Here is a 19416-nt window from a genome sequence, read left to right on the forward strand (position 1 = left end):
GAATTGTTGAATAAAGTCGTTGTTTTTTTTTCTTTTGTGCACAAAAAGTATTCTCGTAGCTTCGTATAATTACTGTTGAACCCCTGATGTCACATGGATTATTTTACAGATCTCCTTGCTATGTTTCTGGACTTGGGAACATTTCAGTTGCGTTGCTGTCTATGCAGGGTCAGACAGCTCTCAGATTCCATCAAAAATATCTTAATTTGTGTTCCGAAGATGAACGAAGGGCTTACGGGTTTGAAATGACATGAAGGTGAGTAATTAATGACAGAATTTTTATTTTTGGGTGAATTAAACCTGTAAAATTTTGGTAAGACTAGATTTTTTTGTGTTCTAACTACACCAAAAGTTTTCTTAAATTTGCTGTAGGAGAATGCTTGTCTTTAGAGCTGTATCTAAATGTGCTGTTTTTTTTTAATCCTCCACCTCCTCCTTCTCTCTCTCCTTTTCTCCATAGCGATTCCTTTGATTGAATGTCCTCAAGGCTATAAGAGGCTGAATGCCACTCGCTGTATCGGTAAGAGCCATGGCTTGTTTCTGCTTGTATTACTTTATTGCTCATGCATGCATATATGTTTATCTATTTTTTTTGTTCTTGCAGTGGACATGTTTGTTGTGCTACATTTTTGTGTGTTTGTGTAGTTATGCATCATCGATTGTGATGATTTTTGATAAGATGCATGAGTTAATATGTCATTGTCACATACTTATAATTCAGTTCGCCCCCCACTGGCCTTTGCGTGTCACAACTGGCCACATACACCATATACTGTTCCTTTTATTACACTGCCATTTTAAAACAGTGTCCCAGATCTATCACAGAGAAGACTTTCTTTCACCGTTACGAGGAGAGACAGCTGGCATCTTTGATAGATCTTTCTAATCTATGTTGAAGTTGGATGTAATAGCGAGAGATCCAACACATCAGGGCCAGCAGCCAGAAAGACTTCAGGGCTCTTCCTCAGCCTGAGTCAAAATTAAGTAACGTTCATGCTGTCACGTACTGTTAATGTATGCCTTGGCAATGTAAACTCTTGTTTAGCATGCTAATAAGACAGATTTGGGATGGGGGCGCCTATATTGTTTAACTGCAAATAAAAACAAGCTTAGTATTCTAGTTAGTAACTATAAAATTGCTGAAGCTGCTCATAATTACTCAACCAATCAAACGTTTGGGGTTGGTAAGATTTTTAAATCCTAAAAGAAGATTGATTTATTTGATAAAAAAATCAATGATATTGTGAAAAATTATTATAATTAAAAAATAACTGTTTTTATTTGTGTATATTTTAAAATGTAATTTTTTCCTGTGATGGCAAAGCTGAATTTTCAGCAGCTATTACTCCAGTCTTCACTGTCACATGATCCTTCAGAAATCATTCTAATATGCTGATTCTTTGCTCAAGAAAGATTTATTATTACCAATGTTGAAAAGAGTTGTGCTGCTTAGTATTTTTGTGGAATCCGAAATGCTTTGTTTTTTAGGATTCTTTGAATAGAAAGCTTGAAAGAACAGCATTTATTTGAAACAGAATTTACTTATAACATTATAAATATCTTTTCTGCCACTTTTGATCAGTCTCTATGACCCCAAGCTTTTGAGCTTTATTGTTTTTTAGTGCGGTCTATGCATCCACATTATTCTATATCAAGGCTTTGCAACCTTTGGTACCTATTTGTCTTTCTGTCTCTATTTCTCCACACACCTCCAGCCAAACACATCTGCTGTTAGCAGCCACCAACAGCCACCTCAGTCTGCCAAACCCAGAGCTGAACCGCAGCTAAAAGTGAAGCATGCTGTGTTAAGGGGAAGTGCCCAGCGTGTGTCCTGGCCGCAGGCACTCTGGGTCGGGAGAGACAGGAGTTTGGAGGCTGGTAGATCTGGGCAACATTGAGACATACATAGAAATGCATAAAAACTAATAGCAATAAGAAGTTATTTAGTCTCCAATAAACTGTTGTCGTTATTAATAAAGCTTCAAAGTTCTTTTTTGTTTATGGTTTGCAAAAGTAGTAGCTGATCATGTGATCATTATGGGTGCCATGTTAAGATCCCTACAGAACACTATATTTCTCAAAAGTACTATTGAATTTTGAAGGTCTAGTGCTCCTTTAATTTCTTCACAGCATTAGCATGAGGAGGCGTGAGGAGGTATGAAGAACATACCCCGTTTTGATGATTAAAATGTATCTTAGTCTTAATAAACAGGCCTCAAAGCACTAAGGGTTTACTTTACCTCCATATCTTAATGAATATTTCAGCATGGTCTGTTCTCTGAGGCTAGTTTACAGCACTTCTTAGTGCTCAGAGTGCCGTTAAGTTTGAACTTAATCACTGTCCTGATAACACGGCCTGAGGGTCCCACTAAACCTTTGATGCTTTCCTGCATCAGGCCAGAGTTTTACTGCGTAAGTGGACGTGTCTCCTGTGGTTTGGGTGTTCTGCCAGGCTCTGATGCTCCCACTTCTCTCTTCCTGTCATTAGTCATGTTGCTGTCCTCATTGGCAGGTTTATGCTTTCATAAACATGTCTGACAGAGAATAATCAGCCTTGTCTCCATACTTTTTAAGCATTAAACTTATGTTCAAGATACTTTAACTGTTTCTTATTATTTTCACTTATAATATTGAATAACTTATTTCTGTATAAATTATTTTGCACATCTTTTTTGTATATTATGTTTCGTACGTGTAGTATTGTGTAATTTTTTGCAACTAAGCGAAAATAGTTTAGCAATCTTGGTAACACTTTACAATAAGGTCCCATTAGTTAACATTAATGTGTTAACTAACAATGAGCAATACATTTTTTACAGTATTTGTTCATCTTTGTTAACGTTAGTTAATAAAAATACAGCTGTTCATTGTTAGTTCATGGTCCATTAAATAATATGTTATATAATATATGCTAAAATCTGTTAGTAATTGTTGAAATTAACATTAATTAAGATAAATAAATGCTTTAGATGTATTATTCATTGTTAGTTCATGCTTCTGTTGTTAACTATTATTGACAAATGGAACATTATTAAGTGTTGCCACAATAAACATATCTTAATAAGCATAATCTATATAGGCATAATTTACACAGAAAGGAGACATTTGAAGTAAAAAAAAAAAAAAGAATACTCATTGTGTAGCACTATATCAGCACATGTGCCATGTTAACCTGGTTTGTGTGTGGTTAGTGAATAAGACGCAGGTCGCTGAAATATGTGCAAATGTGGTTTAGATTTTGTAAATTCACCCCTCAGGAGATCTTTAAGAATCTGCTACCATGCAGATTCTTTAGTTGTATTTTGTATAGAGATGTGGGGTTTTAATGGGGACATTATGATGTCATGGCTTTGAGTGACAGCTCCTCTGGGCCAGTCTGTGTTCTGGTGCAGATGTTTGGATGCTTGAGGGATTGAGTGTATGCCCTCGCTCCATGAACATCACTGTCATCATGAACACATTAGCAAGAATACTCATTGTGTAGCACTATATCAGCACATGTGCCATGTTAACCTGGTTTGTGTGTGGTTAGTGAATAAGACGCAGGTCGCTGAAATATGTGCAAATGTGGTTTAGATTTTGTAAATTCACCCCTCAGGAGATCTTTAAGAATCTGCTACCATGCAGATTCTTTAGTTGTATTTTGTATAGAGATGTGGGGTTTTAATGGGGACATTATGATGTCATGGCTTTGAGTGACAGCTCCTCTGGGCCAGTCTGTGTTCTGGTGCAGATGTTTGGATGCTTGAGGGATTGAGTGTATGCCCTCGCTCCATGAACATCACTGTCATCATGAACACATTAGCATTGCGTTAGGAAATGTGTTGGATCTGTGTCCCACTCTAAGTGACTGGGAATGATGACTGCCCACGCCCTTAACTTGCACTCAATGGCCTCTTGGAGGGATATTAGTGTGCTCTCTCTCTCTCTGTGTGTGTGTGTGTGTGTGTATGTTCCTTTTCTGACAGATTCTTATAGAGATGGTGGATCACACCATATGGGTTTGCATTAGCTGTGGAAAAAATCACATGCATTCTTTGTGCCTGTGCATGCACATATGCAAAAAGTGATTTTATTTATTAGTAATTTTATCTTTTTTAAGAAACATCTCTAAGAAGATAATTTACTTGAGAGGCAAAAGTGCATAATATATTAAATCTTGTTTTCAGAGAATCTGGAAGTTATGTTTATTTTTCCAACTCCATTGGCAAATAGTTGTTCATGTTTTAAGCATATTGTCTAACAAAATGTAGTTTTTTTTTATTTATTTACGTGTCAAAACAAGAAAACTACATTTAATTCAAGATGAAATCCAAAGGCTTATTTTCTTACACAATTTTTCTTCACAAGTAAATTTATCTTTGAAGTATTTTAAGCATTTTAGATTTTAATGCCAGAAAACAAGAAGAAAATATGCAATGTGTGCATCTTAAGCCTTTTTTTTCTTGTATTCTCAATGTAATACTGTCATTATTTACTTGGCCTCATGTTGTTCCAAACTGTATTACTTTCTTTCTTCTGCAGAGTACATAATAAGATTGAAAAATGCTTCATTGTTTTTTTGTCTATACAATGAAGGTCACAGTTTTGACTCTCGGTGGACAAAAAAATTCTTGTTTTGACTTGAATCTTTCTTCAAAATATCTAATTTTGTGTTCCACAGAAAAAATATGTTCCTTATGTCTGTTATTACCCTCAGATATTGATGAGTGTCAGATTCAAGGAGTTTGTCCCAATGGAAACTGCATAAACGCCATGGGAAGCTACAGATGTATCTGCAACCCAGGCTTTGTGCCTGATCCCAGCCTGACCACCTGCTTCCGTAAGTCTCTTCTCTTCTCTTCTCTTCTCTTCTCTTCTCTTCTCTTCTCTTCTCTAAATCCAGTATAATTTGGATGGCTGTCTTTGGCATGTCCCTGCTGTCTCCTTGTTTACCTACTCAAAGATATCTACAAATGTAAATGGAATCAGTGCAGCTAATCACTTCAGCTTATAGCAGTAAGACTGGCTGATTAGTCTAGCTAGCAGCATGATTTAGCATGGCTTCTAACACTAACCGAGGCTGTCACGTGAACGGAGGGTTCTCTGCTGTTCAGGCATGAACTTGTAACAGCAAGGTTGAAATGTGCTGGCATCATTCGTGCAGTCGGTCAATGGCGCACAAATACGCTTAAGCTTTCTCTGTGATTTAATGAGGTAACCTAAGTGTGCTGTCTGTGTTATTGTGATAAATATAGTGGCTGTTCCTTCTCCTGGAAGCCAGCGCTTGCCAAATTACACCTCTGGAACACGGCACGCCGTCATGTCCTTTTGTTAGGAGAAGATCTGAGAGTTCTTTTAATCCTCCTTTTAGCCTTCAGTTTTTTGCTCATATATACAGTATGTTTTGGCTGACAGTATAAGGTCTGTCAACACAAATCTGCTGTTATCTGCTATATGAAAATGTTGAATTGTACATCTCTATAAAAAACTTGGCTTGGAACTGGCTCTTTATTAAAGTGAGAAATTAATATGCGAGAAAGCACATTGACAATTCTTTTATACTGTATATCTACACATTTACCTGAAGGCACTGATCCATATTGTCACATTAGACAAAGTGTCAAAAAAGTAAGTGTCTTACTGTATTTTAATGATTTAACATTGGGTCTCATTCACTAATAATTAAACATATAACAACATACAAATCCTATATGTGACCCTGGACCACAGTCATATAAGGGTACATTTTTCGAAATAGAGATTTATACATCATCCGAAAGCTGAATAAATAAGCTTTCCATTGATGTATGGTTTGTTAGGATAGGGCATTATTTGGCCGAGATATAACTATTTAAAAATCTGGAATTTGAGGATGCAAAAAAATCTAAATATTGAGAAAATCGCATTTAAAGCTGTTCTTAGCAATGCATATTGCTAATCGAAAATTAAGTTTTAATATATTTATGGTAGGAAATTTACAAAATATCTTCATAGAACATGAACTTTACTTAATATCCTAATGACTTTTGTCATAAAAGAAAAATCGATCATTTTGACCCATACAATGCATTTTTGGCTATTGCTACAAATATACCCCAGCGACTTAAGACTGGTTTTGTGGTCCAGGGTCACATATAGAAAAAGATATATAGAAATATATGTATATTACCATTCAAACATTTGGGGTCTGTAAGATTTTTAAATGTTTATGCTCACCAAGACTGCATTTACTGTATTTAATCAGAAATATGGCAAAACTGTAATTTACTATTTTAAATAACTGTTTTCCATTTGAATGTATCTTAAAATGTATTTTATTTCTATGATGGCAAAGCTAATCTTTCAGCAGCTATTACTCCAGTCTAAAGTGTCACATGATTCTTCAGAAATCATTCTAATATGCTGATTTGGTCCTCAAGAAACATTTTATATTATCATGAATGTTAAAAACAGTTGTGCCACTTAATATTTTTGTGAAAACCATGATACCTTTTTTCATGACTCTTGATGAATAGAACGTTCAAAAGAACGGCATATATTTGAAAGATATATATTTTTTGTAATAATGTAAAAGTCTCAATTTAATCTGTCATTGCTGTACAAAAAAAAATTAATCTTACTGACCCCAAACTTCTGAACAGTCATATTTGTATATATACATATATATATATATACATATTTAAGAAGGTATCTGATAATAAGTGCTTCCTTATGTACTAACCCCCTGTATATACCCTTTCTCACATGCTTTCTGCTTAACTGACCTCTTTACACTTACTGTAGTTGTATTCTTGTCCCGTGTTCTTGTCTATCTTGCGTTAAAAAACAATATCACTTTTTTCATACACAGTCTCTGTCATGCTTTCCCCTACTCTCTGTTTTAATGTGGTTATAGAGGCAGTTGTTCTTTTGTTATGGCATTGTAGTCATGCATAGATGGAACACAAGGTGAAGGGAATCTCTTTTCTCTTCTGTTGTTCTTTCTCTCTCTTCCATGTTTGTGTCATACACCGTGCACACTCCTCCCCTCCCTCCCTCCTTCTGTCTCCACGGTAACCAGCCGAAACACCTGCTCTTCGCGAGGAGAAAGGTGCTTGCTTCCGATTGGTCAGTTCGGGGAAGCAGTGCTTGCACCCTGTGTCCACTCAGCTGAGTAAACAGTTATGCTGTTGTAGTGTGGGCAAGGCCTGGGGTCCTCATTGTGACCGCTGCCCCCTACCTGGGACAGGTAAGCTACCTGAGACAAACCCCCTGTCAGCCCCACCTGTTCTACTTGTATCATTCCCTCTCTGTCCTCCACATCAGTTTGATTTGCATGTGTGTTCCACAGCTCGGATATTTAGATGCTTTTACACGCCATCACTCTGTTTTTGTTAGCTCTGCTGTAGAATTTTGCGTTTTCATATACACTTCTTACCTTACATTTGTATTTGCCTTCCCGTGAGGCCTGCAAAATTTGTTGATTTTTGCCTTTTGTGCTCTCAGACCATCAGATAGATAGATAGATGGATGGATGGATGGCTGGGTGGATGGATGGATGGATGGATGGATGGATGGGTGGGTGAGTTAGTCGGTGGATAGATAGATAGATAGATAGATAGATAGATAGATTTGTGTGTGTGAATATGTTGTTGAGCATTTTTTCCTTCTCTCATAGCTGCGTTCAAAGAAATCTGTCCTGGAGGAATGGGTTATCATGTCACCACACCGTACATTTACAAACCCAAACCTCCTAATGGACACAGCCAGACAGACGGTCACGGGCAGAGCAAGCCCACCATCAGACACCAAGCGCCTGTGGATCCTCCCATGCCCTTCCCCACCCTACAGCAGTCCGTGGAAGCTCTCAGCATCACAGAGAGGCAGCTACCTGGTGAGTCACACAGGACAGAAACTGAATGGCTTTAAGCTGCTCTATTTATCCAACAGTCTGAATTACGTCTGTGAATATACAGACATTGTGTTTTGTTTGTTTTATTTGCCTCATGCTGGATATTACAAACATGTGTTAAGGAAACCTGCCAGATTTGGGTTTGTGATGCAAAGTTTATTTACATGATGGTCTGCCTGGATGCATTTTATGAAGGAGAGACACATACACACAATAACTACACCAGCAAGAACTCTTTCACCCTCTTCCCTGTCCTTCTTTCCTTCTCTTTTAAATGTCATCACATGCACACTTGGCACCAGGCAATGGAATGAGACTTGACACAGGTCTGGAGAAGACTGAGATCCAAAATGTAGCCAAGCTTCTGTTGTTCCTATAGAAAGTGAACACAGGACTGTTCTCTCTTTGGCAGAGACAGAGAGTCATTAGTATTGCTTCCACCTTGCAAAACCAATGTCAAAGCTGATGAAGGATTCCAGAAGATCAGTACATCGCATCATATTTTCTCCTTTCACTACTCTCACACAAAATGAACTGCACAGATTTTTATAGCCTCTCTGCAAAAGCAGCTCATAAAAGCATTGCACAGCTGAAAAGTGTGGTGGAGGTGGGCCAGGTTCAGAGAGAAAGTATTTGTCCTTGGGCTTTATTAAGTTTTGTCCTGTTGCTGGGAGACCGTGTTTTAAAGTTGTTCTGGAACTAAAATTGGTCCACTGAAGCTCACCCTTTTATACATTACATGACCAAAAGTATGTGGACAATGCATTTTTATTTTATTTTATTTTTCTTTAAATTCAGATGCATAGCTGGAAGCACTATTTTACTGAATTTACAAATGTGTGAATATTTGTTTTCTAGCTTTGTGTGACACAATTAATTTTTGTGTTTTTATATGACATAATGACCTGCTGTAGTGCCCACAGTTCCCCGGCAGGTAGGTTGGGTTTGATTCAGCAGTAAGATCTGCTAAATACGCAGCACAGCTGATGCTTTCACACACATGTCAATGCAGCACTGCAAAATAGCAGCAAACTTGTGTGCAGGAACTGCAAACATTCAAAGCATGACATCATCATGTCATCACTACTGCATGACCGCTCTGTGCGCTCAGCATTCTGCTCTACAGATGCGCGTGTATGTGTCGGTGTGTGTCCTTTGCTTTGTGAATGATTGTGTATGTGTTTTTAATTAGCCTACATTAACATTTACAAAAGAGCAATTTTAAGTGGAAGTTTTTAAGATTTAAAGTTTAAGATTTATTCTTTGGTTGTAACTTATTACACTCAAGATTGGTCTAGACATGCAGTGTTTAGCTGGTTTGCTGCTAAATGTCTCTTCAGTTTATGAAGGATAGAGATTAAAAGACACTATCTTTTAATCAAGAGATTGATTATTTCAAGAGCACTCTCGAATAATGTAATTAGGGAAGATGTTTCTATGTGATCAGCTCTTTGAGACTCTTTAACAGCTCAGTTTAGGGAAGCATGGCTTTCAAGTAAGATAAGCAGGCTTCAGGTTTCTGATCTCTCTGTGGAACAAAATGGATTTGATTTCACCCTTCAACGGCATTTTTTAAAATGCTTGGTTCCTCAGATTGTCACACTGGTGGAACCCTATGAAGAACTTCTAGGCACCCTTTCAGTTCTCTGATGAATGTACAAAGTGTAGCCCATAAGTTCCTTCATGTTCCTCCAGTAAGCCTGTGAGGTTTTGATTCGCTTAAAAATGAGTGAAGGATATTTGAGGGAGCTTCAAAAGTTGCCTAGAAGTTCTCTGAAGGATTCTGCCAGTGTAGCAATCTGAGGAACCCCAGTTTGTTTCACAATTATTTATATTTTTATGGTTTAACTTTCTCGTCCCAGAGCTACTGTAAATCAAGAGGGTATGCATTGTTTAGTACGTGTGTGTGTGTGTGTGTGTGTGTGAGTGTGAGTGTGAGTGTGTGTGTGTGTGTGTGTGTGAGAGAGAGAGAGAGAGAGAGAGAGAGAAGAGGGCAGGGTTGGAGAGATTGCATCTCGCTTTCTTCCACACAACTTGAAAGACTCTGTCCCAATTGCCACCTTTAGCCCTTGCGGTCTATTTCCACACTTTGTTGACTTAATTCTGCATAGGCTTTCAGATAGTATGCTGCATTAGTGCCACCTTGTCTCAGGGGCACTCTTCTTTCTGAAACGTAAAGTGATAAAGAGTATCATGGACTTTGCAAGACCGCAAAGCATCAAATGTGCCATTTGGGACAGGGCCCAAAATATTTACAGCTCCGCCCACTTTAACGCCCCATGCAGTCAGAGCAGAAGCAGACTGAATTGCTTATTCCTTTGCTTTAGTTGCCAATAAATTTGCTGTATCTCTTTGTGGATCAGTCGATTACTATGTGTGTCATTTGTTTCTTATGTTTGAAGGAGCTTTATACCCACATGAGTGTTGATAGGTCAGTAGTACAGCCCGGACAGGCCCAGCTGTCACCCGGGGTGTCTACAATCAGGATGGAGCCTGCCCTCCCAGGTCTCAATCCCACTTGTACTTGCATATCCCCATAAAAACCTCTTCACCTCTTTTACGTTTATAGTTGACCCACTGGTTTATGCAAAGATTTCTGAAGTCTTTGTGACTGGATTGATTCTGTTTAAATTGGAATAAAGCAATTCATTTCAAATGTGTATAAGTGGCCTAAACAAACACATCCAGATGGTGACAACAATGGGTGGATCTGTTATCTGCCACTGTGGTCATATTTAGTTTTTGTTTGTCATATTGAGAGAGATCATGCAATCATTATTTTTTTGTAAAAAAATCTTGTCTATGGCATTTCATTGGATTTAGCAAACTGTTGAATGTCCTGAATCTCTTTTCTTTCTCTTCCTGTGTTGCCCCATTCCCTGTCACTCTCCAGAGGTGGTGGAGAAGGTGTCACCACCCGCTCCTGTGGCACTTCCGCCCTCCATAGAAAGTCAGGACATCTCCCCAACACAGCTGGCAGGTGAGTCCATCCATTCATGTAATGTATATTTGGGATGCACAATATTACTGATAAGTCTATTTTGTATAAATAATGTAATATTGATACACCAAAAGTTATAATCAGTCATTTAAATGCTAGAAACTTTACTCTTCATCCATCTCTATTCCGCTCTGTCCACTTGTTTTCTTATGGGCATATTTCAAGATCATGTTTTTAAAGGAAGGAGGCTCCAAACACTTTCTTTTAAAACATGTTACAAACACGGAATTAAAAACTGAACAGACTGCTCAATGAAACCTAATTAGATCTTTTGTGCTCTTTCACCTCTTGTTGATTCTTCTTCTTAACTTTATTTTTATTATTAATCCAGGGAGTGGTAAGCAAGAATGTTCCACTTTCATAGGTCAGAACAGGCCACAACAAGCAAGGGATTAATTAGGAAGTTGCAAAGATATTTTGTTCTTTGTTTCCGAGCAGATACCTATCACAAACCCTAACATTTATGTATTTCATAATTTTTTGTTAACCCCAAGTCAACTAGGATCTTTTCTGCATAACTGTTAGCACAGGGTTAATAAGCCAACTTATGCAATTCACATTCTCCAGATATATGTTCAGCCATTCTTTCCTTCCCTCAGAGAAAGAAAAATTCATACCAAAGCCAATAAATGTCTGCTTCCAATAAGTGATGGAATGCATGACTTGTTTGTTGATTCAAAAGTTCATGTAGCCCTTCATTTATTAGTCTCTGATGTTTATTTAATGCATTGCCTTTACTGTGAAAATGCAAAAAATGACCTTGTTCTTTATTTTTTCTCTCTCTCTCTCTCTCTCTTCACAGAGATTGATGAGTGTCAACTGACACCTGATATCTGTGGTGCAGGAATCTGTTATAACACTGTTGACAGCTACAAGTGCATCTGTGATGACGGCTATAGAATAGACAGTGAGGGCACCACATGTGTAGGTGAGAGTTCAAAGGTTAAACTACTGATACTGTAGATCTCAACATCCATTACCATTACCAAGAACTGGCTCTCTAATTCATTCCTTTGCGTTATGTAATGCATCCATAAATCCATCATACATCCATTTGATATAGTCAGTCATTGATTAAACGGGCAGTGTTTGTGTGTCAAGGAACCTCTTAAAAGGATAGTTCACCCTAAAATGGAAACCCAAATTTAGTTCCAAACATGTTTTAGTTTCTAACTAATCTATCTTCTGTGGAACACAAAAAAGTAACCTCTAACTCTAGCACTCTCTATTCTAATTCTATTCTTTAAAAAAAACTTGTCCCTTTTAGACTTGCAGTCTATTCATTTACTAACTGCTTGTTTTCTTTATAATAAAAAACTAACACTAGCTTCTCTATTCTTTTTGTATTCTATCTATTTGTTTTCTTTTTATAAAAGTGTCTGCTAAATGACTAAATGTAAATGTAGGTATTTTGAAAATATATTTGTCCACACAATGAAAGTCAATGGGGTCCAAAACAAAATGAAATAACAACAACAACAATAATTTTATTGGTGTTTTATTTGGTGTTCCACCAAAGAATGCAGAATTATCTTTTTGGGTGAACTTTCCATTTAAGAAAACATCTTCTTAGTCACCATAATATCTAATGATCTAAAACAGAACCAAACATTGACTACAATGCTTGTTTCTATGTAGAAATAGTCATATTTTGGAAAAATGACCATTTATATTTAATATATGCCTGACTTTATAAGACATCTATGCTTCTAAATCCAGGTGATGGCATCTCAGTAGGTTATATGCTATGAAAACACTCGATTCGAATAAGAATTTGTCTTAAACTGCCTGCAAAGACAGATCTATCAATTACCTGATAATTATTTTTGACAGATGTCGACGAGTGTGCAGAGAGCCCAAGTTTGTGTGCTAATGGTCGCTGTCAGAACACTCCAGGCGGATTCCTGTGTGCGTGTGAGCCTGGCTTCATGCCTAACGAGAAGGGCACCAGCTGCTCCGGTAATTACGAGACTGTCCCATATAAACTCACAGAGTAGGGTTCACAATCTTTGACTGGTACATAGATTTACTATTTAATTTCTTCAGCTCCTTCTTTTAAGAATCTTTTTTTATCAATTATTTATTTTGTGGACATGTTAGAAGAGAAGAAACATGTCCCGTTTGGAAGTTTGAAGGTCTGTATTTTTCCTCATGAGCCATTAGCAGTCCTCTCCTTCCACTTTCTTGGCCCTTATTTTGATCCAGACAGATCAGCACTCATATGAAGTCTGCTTTTGGTCTTGAACCGCAATGTGGTCGTTTAAATACAGGCACAGCTCTGTCTCTTTCTCAACTCCAAATACATCCTGTGTGTGTGTGTGTCATTAGCTGGTTTTCAGGGTTTGCAGACGAGGTAGAAACCACCTCCCTGTGACACACTTTGAGGTTTGCGGAGGAAGAAGAGAGGTATTATCGTACCCTCAACCGAGTCACCCAAATACCTCAGCACTGCTGCAGATGAGGAAATGTTCATGGTACTTGGAAAACACATTTTCTCCTCATATTAGGAAATCCAGAGTACAAGACATCCGGAAACTTCTGCCCAGAGTTACTCATTACATCCATTTAAACTGATATGGCCAGCACATTGGTTTCTCTGGTTAACTGGTTTAACTGTTCCAGTAATATCCTCTTTTAGTTTCATAGCAGTTACACATTTAGGAATGTGTCCCACCTTTATTCCACAATCCGGAATTTGTGAAACTGATACGGAATGGGGAGTGTCAGCTCTTTAATGCAGTTGTTTGTTTGCTCAATCCCAGTCTATGAGACAGAAATTATTTCATTTTTGATCTGGGAGATTGATTTTACTCTTTGATTATGCATTATAATTGCATTTTCTTCACATCTACATCTCCCATTTGTGCACTTCATTGTGCTCATAACACCGCTAAACCTTAGCTCCAGCATTCTTTGTAAATTTGGGGTTACTGAATTCGAGTTCTAGGTAGGTTGGAGATTTGTTATGGGATTTTATACCTCAATATGTGACCTTGTAATTCAAAGAACATTGAAAAACTTTGTTTTAAGTGTTGAAAATGTGTCATAAATACAGCTGTCTGCTTTAATGTAAAGCTCTTTAAAAATCTGTTGTGGTGGTGATTAGGTGATGTGTTTTCACACTCTAACTGCTTTAATGTAACACATCCATTCAGTGTAGAGATGAAGTATCTTTGGCAGCCGCTGGAAGCAGTAATAAAGGCAAATGGATGGTTGAGCATGTAGAAGGAAGAAGGCATGGTGCCGTCGTACATCACAGTTTCACAGTTAAGATGTTTTTCTTTGAGTAACTTCATTAATAAAAGTGTAGCAGAGAGATGGAGAACAAAATGAGCTTTCCTGCACATTTTGAGTCGATGGTTTCCTGTTCTCCTCACAGCAGGACAGCAATAGCACCCATCCATAACAACAGACCCTCCTATCAAACCTTCACAGCTGGCACACGCAGACTCTCCACTGGCTGGGTGGATATCATGAACTCGTATATAATTTTGAATCAGTCTATTAATTTCTGCTTGTGTCTATGTAGATATCGATGAATGTCAGGATGGGAGAGTGTGTCCGTCCGGTCTCTGCTATAACACTCTGGGCTCTTTCATGTGTTCTCCTTGTCCGGATGGGTTTGAAGGGAGAAATGGCCAATGTGTTGGTAATAAGCCTTTTTTTATTTAGCACAGCTACTTTTTGACAAATGAGGGGGCCTTTATAAATGTGACCCACAGAAGTGTCTTTCTTCAGATGTATTGTGTGCGTGACCTTCTCTGTGCAGATATAAATGAGTGTCTGGATGAAAAAGTATGCGCTCATGGTCAGTGCTTCAATCGGGAGGGCTATTTCGTTTGCACATGTGATGAAGGATTCTCGCTCACTCCTGACGGCAAGGCCTGCATAGGTACTATCCTTCCACAGTTCAGCAGCTTTTAGTATTTTTCAAAGATTTTGTTTGTCTTTATCTTGTCTAACAAATGACAGATAAGACTCTCCAACCTTCAAGTGATTTTCTTTTTTTGTCTTGTTTGATGTATTTTGTTTATGTTCTTTTTTTTTTCATTTTGTGTTGTTTTGTTTTGGTTATGTTTGTCGCGTTTGTTTTGTTTTTTGTGTTGTATTTTGTTTTCTTTTGTTTTATGATTAGTTTCATTTTGTTTGCATGTTGCGCAGCCTGGCTTTTAATGTGCGTTATGACAGCATTGTGAATTTCATCATTGTGATTGTTATACAACCAGGTTAAACAAAAACAGATAAAATGCAAGTGAGCAAACTGCAACTTTGTGTGTGTCACAGACATTGACGAATGCCAGGATGACAGCGTGTGCATCCAAGGTCACTGTCAGAACACAGAGGGGTCGTTTATCTGCAACTGTGAGCCCGGCTTTATATTGTCGTCCACAGGAGACCAATGTAACGGTACGAGAGTGCATGTGTGTGATATGTAATCATGTATTCAATTTAAGGGCATCTGGGATTGATTCTGTGTGCAATGTTGAAATATTCTGGTGTTTACAGATGTGGACGAGTGTTTGGAGTTACCTCAGACCTGTGATGGTGTGGGGCAGTGTGTCAATATCTTGGGATCTTACCAGTGCAACTGCCCACAGGGATATAGACAAGTTAACGGCACCAGCTGCCAAGGTGAGAATCATACAAACCCACGTATACAGAGGCTGTGTTCTAGAATAGTATACTATCATACTACTCTTACAGTTTCTGCAGTATGTACTATATATAAAATGCATTTTGTGAATTTAAGTGTGCTTAAAGCACATGGATGAGCAATTTGATACAATTGAAGAGTCCTGCTGAAAGAAACCCAGCTCTTAGCTGGTCTCTTAATAGGTTTTACAAGATTTTGGGGACTATTTAGCTGATAAGGACAGGAAACCAGCTGGCCGCCCAGCTAAAAGCCAACTTGCTAGGAGTCTAGCTAGGCCAGCTTGGCCATTCTGGGTGATCATCTTAAACCAGCTAAGACCAGAAAACCAACTTAGACTGGTTTAAGCCACTGCTTGGAATACTGTTACTGATTTCATCCCTCAATTCTTGTAGATGTTGATGAGTGTGAGGACGAGACACAGCTGTGCGTCCCCAACGGAGTGTGTTTGAACATAGAGGGTTCGTTCCTGTGTGTGTGTGATGCCGGCTTTGTGTCCACCAGGGATCCACCAGGCTGTGAGGGTACGTACACACATATTCTCTCATCAATGCATCCTGCTGTGGTTTGTCCTGATTCTCAGCGGTGCTGTGTTGATATTTATCTGATGTTTAGGCAAAATTAATCTGTTGCTTTGTTGAAAAGCTCCAGTGTTTGGCAGCACAAGAGAGAGTGAGAGAAAGAAAGGGATTGTGTGTCTAATGGGTTTCACATATGAGCCAATGTTATTTTTCCTCTGGTGGGACGTGTGTATGTGCTCCCGGGGCCCAGTGAGGTGCCAGAGTTGTTTTAAATGCCCCGTCCAGCAGTAAAATGGGGAGAAGGAAGCGTTTTAGCTGAATGTCTAGACAAAGCAAAATATATTACATAAAATGACCTACTCGAAACCAATGTGTGTGTGCGGGCTTTTTCAGATGTAGATGAATGTGTGGATGGCAGCAGATGTGTAAATGGTACCTGTTCAAACACAGAGGGCTCGTATCTCTGCCATTGTGAAGCAGGCTACCGCCTGGAGCCAACCAATCAGACGTGCCAGGGTAAAAATCTAGAATCCAAAACATTTTGCTTTTTGTATCATCCTCCACCCAGAAGCTCTTTGTTGATTGACTTATTAGTGTGCTGATTGGTTGGTTATGCTGTCTGTCAGATATTGATGAGTGTGCTGACTTCGGGACGTCTATTTGTGTGGTTTGGGCCTGTCAGAACACACCAGGCTCTTACCGATGTGAGGTGCCCTGCCCACCTGGCCTTTCCCGAGGCGAACATGGCGTCTGCATCGGTGAGCGCCCACGGGCACCAGCTTCAGCCGTGATGTCACCGCCTTAGCTCCACCCAGCTCGCATTGTTGTACTGCACATCTCCATATTCTGGTTCTGATCAGAGCTGTTTGTTTGTCTCTTGTGGCTTAATCATTTGCTAATTAACACCGCAGACTGCAATTATGTTTCCAATCAGACATACTCATACTCATTCCATCTCCATTCAAGTATTGTTTTTGTTCATATACACTACTGTTTGTAAGTTAGGGGTCAGGAAAGGAATTCATAGTTTTAATCAGAAGAATGCATTTAATTGCACAAAAGTGACAGTAAAGACATTTTAATGTCATAAAGGATTCCATAAAGGTTTCCACAAAAGCAGCACAACTGTTTTCAACACTGATTATAATAAGAAATGTTTCTTGAGCAGCAAATCAGCATATTAGAATGATTTCTGAAGGATCGTGTGACACTGAAGACTGGAGTAATGGCTTCTGAACGTTCAGCTTTGCAATCACAGCAATAAATTACATTTGAAAATATATTCAAATAGAAAACAAATATTTTCAATTGTAGTAATATTTCACAGTATTACTGTTTTTACTGTATTTTTAATCAAATATGATATGCTAACAAACCATACATCAATGGAAAGCTTATTTATTCAGTCAATTTCGAAAAATTTACCCTATGACTTATGGTTTTGTGGTCCAGGGTCACATATATGTAGCCTTGGTGAGAATAAGAGACTTTTTCCAAGAACTTTAAAACAATCTTACTTATCCCAAACTTTTGAATAGTAGTGTGTGTGATTTTTGATCTCTACTGTTGTGTTCTTTCTCTCATCCCTTCATCTCTGCCTAGACCAGCACACAAAGAGCTCTAACATCTCCTGCTTTCTGTCTTATTGTCTCTCCCTCTCTCGTTCTAGACGTGGATGAGTGTTCTCTGAATGAGAATATCTGTGGAAGTCATGGTGTTTGTCAGAATACAATAGGCTCCTTCAGCTGCCAGTGCGACCCAGGATTCAAGGACTCTCAGGATGGGCAGGGGTGTGTGGGTACGTTTTTTTTCCCTTCCTAGTTTCTGTTATTTTCATTCCATAGTTTAAAATATGCTCAAAATTGACACTATTCAATGAATTATCACTATTAGGAAGCTTACTTGACGGCTAAGGTGTTGTCATTGCTTCTTGTTAAAGAGATAGTTCATCCAAAAATGAAAATTCTGTCATTATTTACTCATCTTCATGTAGTTTAAAACCTGCATGACTTTCTTTTTCCCATCAACCACAAATAAAAATATTTTACATTTCCACATACTCAAACTTTTGGCAGTCAATCCTGATGCAGTATGTCTTTAAGTTTAAATGTGTGCAAGTCTGAATGACATGTAAGAGTTACAGAGGAAGGAATGATTTTCAGACAATTATAATGCGTAATATTGTGGTCTGTTCCTCACAGAATGCTAATGTGTGACTTTAAAAGACTGATAAACAATAGCACACAAGTTATGTGGAGTACATTTTTGTCCTTTTTGGTGATTCGACCAACAATGTAGAATAAAACTGCTTTTTTAGACCATGGATTAGACTGGAATCTTCATCTCAGTCAAGGGTACGTCTTTTTAAACATATTTGTCAAAATACTATTCAATTCTTTAGGTGTAAAGTTTTTTTGACTTGAAAAGAAGTATTTAGTTGCCTAATCTCTATCTTGTCCACTTGGAGACATGAATTTAACTGATAGACGTGTGGTATGGTCTGTTTGTAAAGCTCTTGTCCTGACAGACAGAGCTGGATTTGAAACCGAGGCCAGCACTCTCTGAGATTTTTTGCCACTTCCTCTCAGACAACATAAAAAAGATGGCAGACGCTTTGCTAGAGCCATGATTGATGTGAGTGTTTAGTTTCTTCCAGTCTGAGGGTGGACGGCTATATATAGAGAGAGAGAGAATATATAGACATTTTAAACCATTTTAAAATTGTCATTACTGCAGTCTTCAGTGTCCCATGATCCTTCAGAAATCATTCTAATATGCTAATATTATAATATTTCTTATTATTTTCACCATTGAAAACAGTTGTGCTGCTTAATATTAAACTATGTTTTGTTTTTTTGTTGAATTTGAAGATGGCAGACGCTTTGCTAGAGCCATGATTGATGTGAGTGTTTAGTTTCTTCCAGTCTGAGGGTGGACGGCACAGACCCCGGTAATGTTTAAAACACAGCGACCGGGATGAAACACATCAGTGGCCCCCACATACACACATAGACACATTAATACACTGACACAGAGTCAAGTCCTATTAAAGTGATGGAGCCACATGTATTTATGTGGCCTGGTGTTTAGAGGTCTGGAGTTGGTGGCTGTATTAAAATAACACAGTGTTCTTGTGCAGCCCACCTTCTGAAAGAGAGTAAGAGCAGAGACAGAGGAAGTTTCACATTTATTATGCGAGTAGGGATGGGTGGTACGTGTAAAATTAATTTATGAATAATCATAATTAGATGATCTTTTAATGAGATGAAAAGATGTATTATTTTAAATTGTACATTAAATTCTACATTAAATTATCCCACATGTTTATTATATATATATATATATATATATATATATATATATATATATA

The 19416-nt window shown here is 38.1% G+C and overlaps 1 protein-coding gene across 3 annotated transcripts in view; it reads left to right on the forward strand.

Moving 5' to 3' along the window:
- ltbp1 (latent transforming growth factor beta binding protein 1) overlaps positions 1-19416 on the forward strand; it is an 86659-nt gene that overhangs the window by 50696 nt on the left and 16547 nt on the right. For 2 of the 3 annotated variants that reach the window (XM_016558108.1, XM_016558116.1), the window contains exons 9-23: positions 461-520; positions 4700-4822; positions 7043-7210; positions 7640-7855; positions 8788-8807; positions 10276-10378; positions 10767-10853; positions 11677-11802; positions 12708-12833; positions 14404-14523; positions 14644-14766; positions 15159-15281; positions 15381-15506; positions 15921-16049; positions 17716-17844. In XM_016558108.1, coding sequence (XP_016413594.1) covers positions 461-520; positions 4700-4822; positions 7043-7210; positions 7640-7855; positions 8788-8807; positions 10276-10378; positions 10767-10853; positions 11677-11802; positions 12708-12833; positions 14404-14523; positions 14644-14766; positions 15159-15281; positions 15381-15506; positions 15921-16049; positions 17716-17844 — 1779 coding nt within the window. Of the gene's footprint in view, positions 1-460; positions 521-4699; positions 4823-7042; positions 7211-7639; positions 7856-8787; positions 8808-10275; positions 10379-10766; positions 10854-11676; positions 11803-12707; positions 12834-14403; positions 14524-14643; positions 14767-15158; positions 15282-15380; positions 15507-15920; positions 16050-16439; positions 16563-16672; positions 16805-17715; positions 17845-19416 lie in introns of all 3 variants that reach the window. The other variant, XM_016558101.1, reaches the window with a different exon arrangement.

This window comes from Sinocyclocheilus rhinocerous, unplaced genomic scaffold, assembly GCF_001515625.1.
Source record: "Sinocyclocheilus rhinocerous isolate Xijiao unplaced genomic scaffold, SAMN03320098_v1.1 scaffold851, whole genome shotgun sequence".
Taxonomy (NCBI): domain Eukaryota; kingdom Metazoa; phylum Chordata; class Actinopteri; order Cypriniformes; family Cyprinidae; genus Sinocyclocheilus; species Sinocyclocheilus rhinocerous.